Raw genomic sequence first — 2,842 nt, 5'->3', positions numbered from 1 at the left:
CAAAGTGGATAGAGAAAAAAAACTGTATAAAGACAGTATAAGATAAAAAAATAATATAATATAATATAATATAATATAAACACTGTACAAGAGAGAAAAAAAAAATAAGCAAAACAACCTTTTGGCATGTGCAAAAATGTTAGTACCCCCTTCTGACAAACACTTTTTGTAGCCATCTGAAAATCTATCAGTTCTTATATATGATTCCCCCTCATTCTTTGTTGCAAAAGGCTTCTAGTTCTGCCATATACTTTTAAATGGTCAATGTCACCCATTATGGCAACTTTACAGGTAGTTGGGTAACATATACAATACGTATACCTTTTTCAGTCTGTTTGGCTGTTAAAGTATGTGAAAATGATTTTATCAACACGTTGAAGAAAGGGTTGTCATGGATTAATTGAACACCTGTGCACGTTTTCACTTGTTGGCCGTTGATGAGAAAGTTACTCAACAAGTTTATTTCCCTGGGAACCAAACTTTAAGTTTCATTTCTTAGTTCGTGCCATCATAGAACAGAAACTTAAGCCACAGCATGTTCAAACAGCAACTAAGAATGTTGAGTTTGTGTAGGAAATTAAACTTAATGTGCCACTTGCCATTTTACATTTCCTGTGTAAATTTTGTGGCATCATTGTGTAAAAGCAGTTTGTTCTGCAGGTTTAAGAACCACACAAAAAATAATTTTATTAGAGTCTGCTTTTATTTCTGAGTAACTGACAATTACATTTCTTATTGATGTTTCAAAGAAAATAAAAAAAATAACGTAAGAGATGGCTGCATTTTCATCTCAGAAAACGTGTGCACGATCCTAACACCGAAACCACAGTTACAGCGTCACATAGTAAATAATGGTTTACAAAACACATGTACAGACGACTAATTTTATCTCCCTTTCTCACCAGTACTGTTCAGAATGTGGCTCTCCTGGTCACATTTGCTGAAGGCAGTGATAGGCAACTTTCTGATATGGAGGACCAAGACTCAGTTCGTTTTCATTCACAGCAAAGTGTATGGACCCGAAGATGGTGTCTGCCTGGCCTTCCATTTTCACTTGTAGGGTGCAAACAACAGTCTCCACTTTCAGAGCAAAATTTCTCCTTAAATGACCTGATTAGCGGACGTAAGAGCTTGCACAGCTATTGTATCCAACAGCAGATCGACCAAGGTGTTAGCAGAGCAGGCGGCTGTATTCGGAGAGGGCTGAGGATTTTTTCACCCCATCCCAGATCCGAGCCGCATAGTGAAACCTGTCAAAACACAAGACATTTTTTTTTTTTGCTTTTGCTTTTAACATGTAGCAGAGAGGCAAACAGGATGTGCCGTGTACCATGACATTCTGTTCATTTTTAACTATGTGCTCTTCCAAACTCAGCGAAGGCTACAATAACAAAATTAGTTTTAAAAAAGAAAATGTTTTTTTCTTGCATGTATATACATAAATTAACCTAGCAAATTACAATTAAATTGGTTACCATGCTTTCTAAATAATGGTAGATCTTTCTTCTTTCTTTTACTACTACACTATGACGAAGGTTTACTTTCTATATTAACTAAGTCAACCATAATAAATAAATAACTCAAAAGACCAGTCAAAAAACACAAACGTCAGTAATGCTCCATCGACCCTGACTGAATCTGCAGTGACAGGCTGCCTGAACTTGGTCCATTTTTGCTGTAATTGAAAAATCCTCCAACACAGCGGACTAGTGAGCACTTCATCAGCTTGGCCGACTTGCATGCTACAGCTGATACAGGTGCTACAGGTGCACTGCCTAAAGATTCTGGGTTAAAGTTGTTTCCGAATTTCTGTTATGTTCATGCGAGTATCCCTATATTTACAAAACACAGCTGTAAGAACTGGAAGTCGTGTCTGTGACTCCAGACCACAGACAACTGTGTCGTGTTTGTGGCCTTGGTATCAGAACTATTCATATTAGGGGTAGGTTATGGTCAGTGTTAGTATTTTTTTTAAATCAGGTTAGGGTAAATCTCCAGTGTGTGTGTGTGTGTGTACTCTTGTATAGATTTGTGCCTATATTTTTATATTTTGTCTTTCAATGTAAAGCACATTGAATTTATGTGTAATGAAATGTGCTATAAAAATAAATATATATATAAAAAAAATTGCCTCAGTCACTGAGTAGTGGCTGCAAGCTTCCTCTCAGGCTGCAACAACTTCTAACAAGAAGACAGTAGGTGTGTCTAAAACCTGTACTACATAAAACATTTTATATACATATTAGTATTCTAAACCGGTTTTGAATATGTGGTGTGTTCAGTGAAAAGTGACAGAATGTAAGTATACTGAAATCAATGGGCTGGTTCTACAGCCAGGGTTTAGATTAAGCCAGGAGTGGGCCTTAATGTGGAAGCACCTTTCATGAACGTGGCTTAAATTTGGCTTAGTTAGTTGGAGACTATTGAGTCCTGGATTAAGGCAAGTAAGACTAAAGGAGAAGCACACGCTGTTGGTCTAATGGTGCTCATGAAACCTGGAATGGAGAAGAAACACCACTACTCATCAGTGTTTAATTCAAGTCTGAATATAACAGAGGACTCCTATAATAACTTTAGTCCCTCCCAAATTGATCATCTCATTAATAGTGCTGCAGGCTCACTGCGAACAACACTAGATTCTATTGCCCCTATAAAAAGGAAAATATTAAAACATAGGAGGCTACCGTGGTACAACCACCAAACCCGCCAATTAAAGCAAAAGGAAATATGAAAGGAAATGGCGTTCTTCCAAAATATTAGAATATTGTTCAATTTGGCAAGATAGTATTAAAACATATAGAAAGGCCCTCCGTAATGCCAGAGGAGCCTATTATTCAGCACT

At 37.1% G+C, this 2,842-nt stretch overlaps 2 protein-coding genes across 2 annotated transcripts in view; both read right to left on the bottom strand.

Annotated features, from left to right (window-relative positions):
• The window catches only part of LOC118335796 (chymotrypsin-like protease CTRL-1), a gene marked incomplete in the record, with an annotated part of 151,345 nt that overhangs the window by 72,480 nt on the left and 76,023 nt on the right, over window positions 1-2,842 (bottom strand).
• Window positions 685-2,842, bottom strand: part of smg9 (SMG9 nonsense mediated mRNA decay factor) — an 11,054-nt gene continuing 8,896 nt past the window's right edge. The window contains exon 13 of the mRNA XM_035672223.1: window positions 685-1,250. Coding sequence (XP_035528116.1) covers window positions 1,172-1,250 — 79 coding nt within the window. The 3' untranslated portion in view covers window positions 685-1,171. The remainder of the gene's footprint in view (window positions 1,251-2,842) is intronic.

The sequence above is a fragment of the Morone saxatilis genome, unplaced genomic scaffold (genome assembly GCF_004916995.1).
Source record: "Morone saxatilis isolate NCDOM2014 unplaced genomic scaffold, NCSU_SB_2.0 Contig24, whole genome shotgun sequence".
In the NCBI taxonomy this organism is placed as follows: domain Eukaryota; kingdom Metazoa; phylum Chordata; class Actinopteri; family Moronidae; genus Morone; species Morone saxatilis.
Note: the sequence above shows the minus strand (reverse complement) of the source record. Positions and strands in the feature narration are given on the sequence as shown.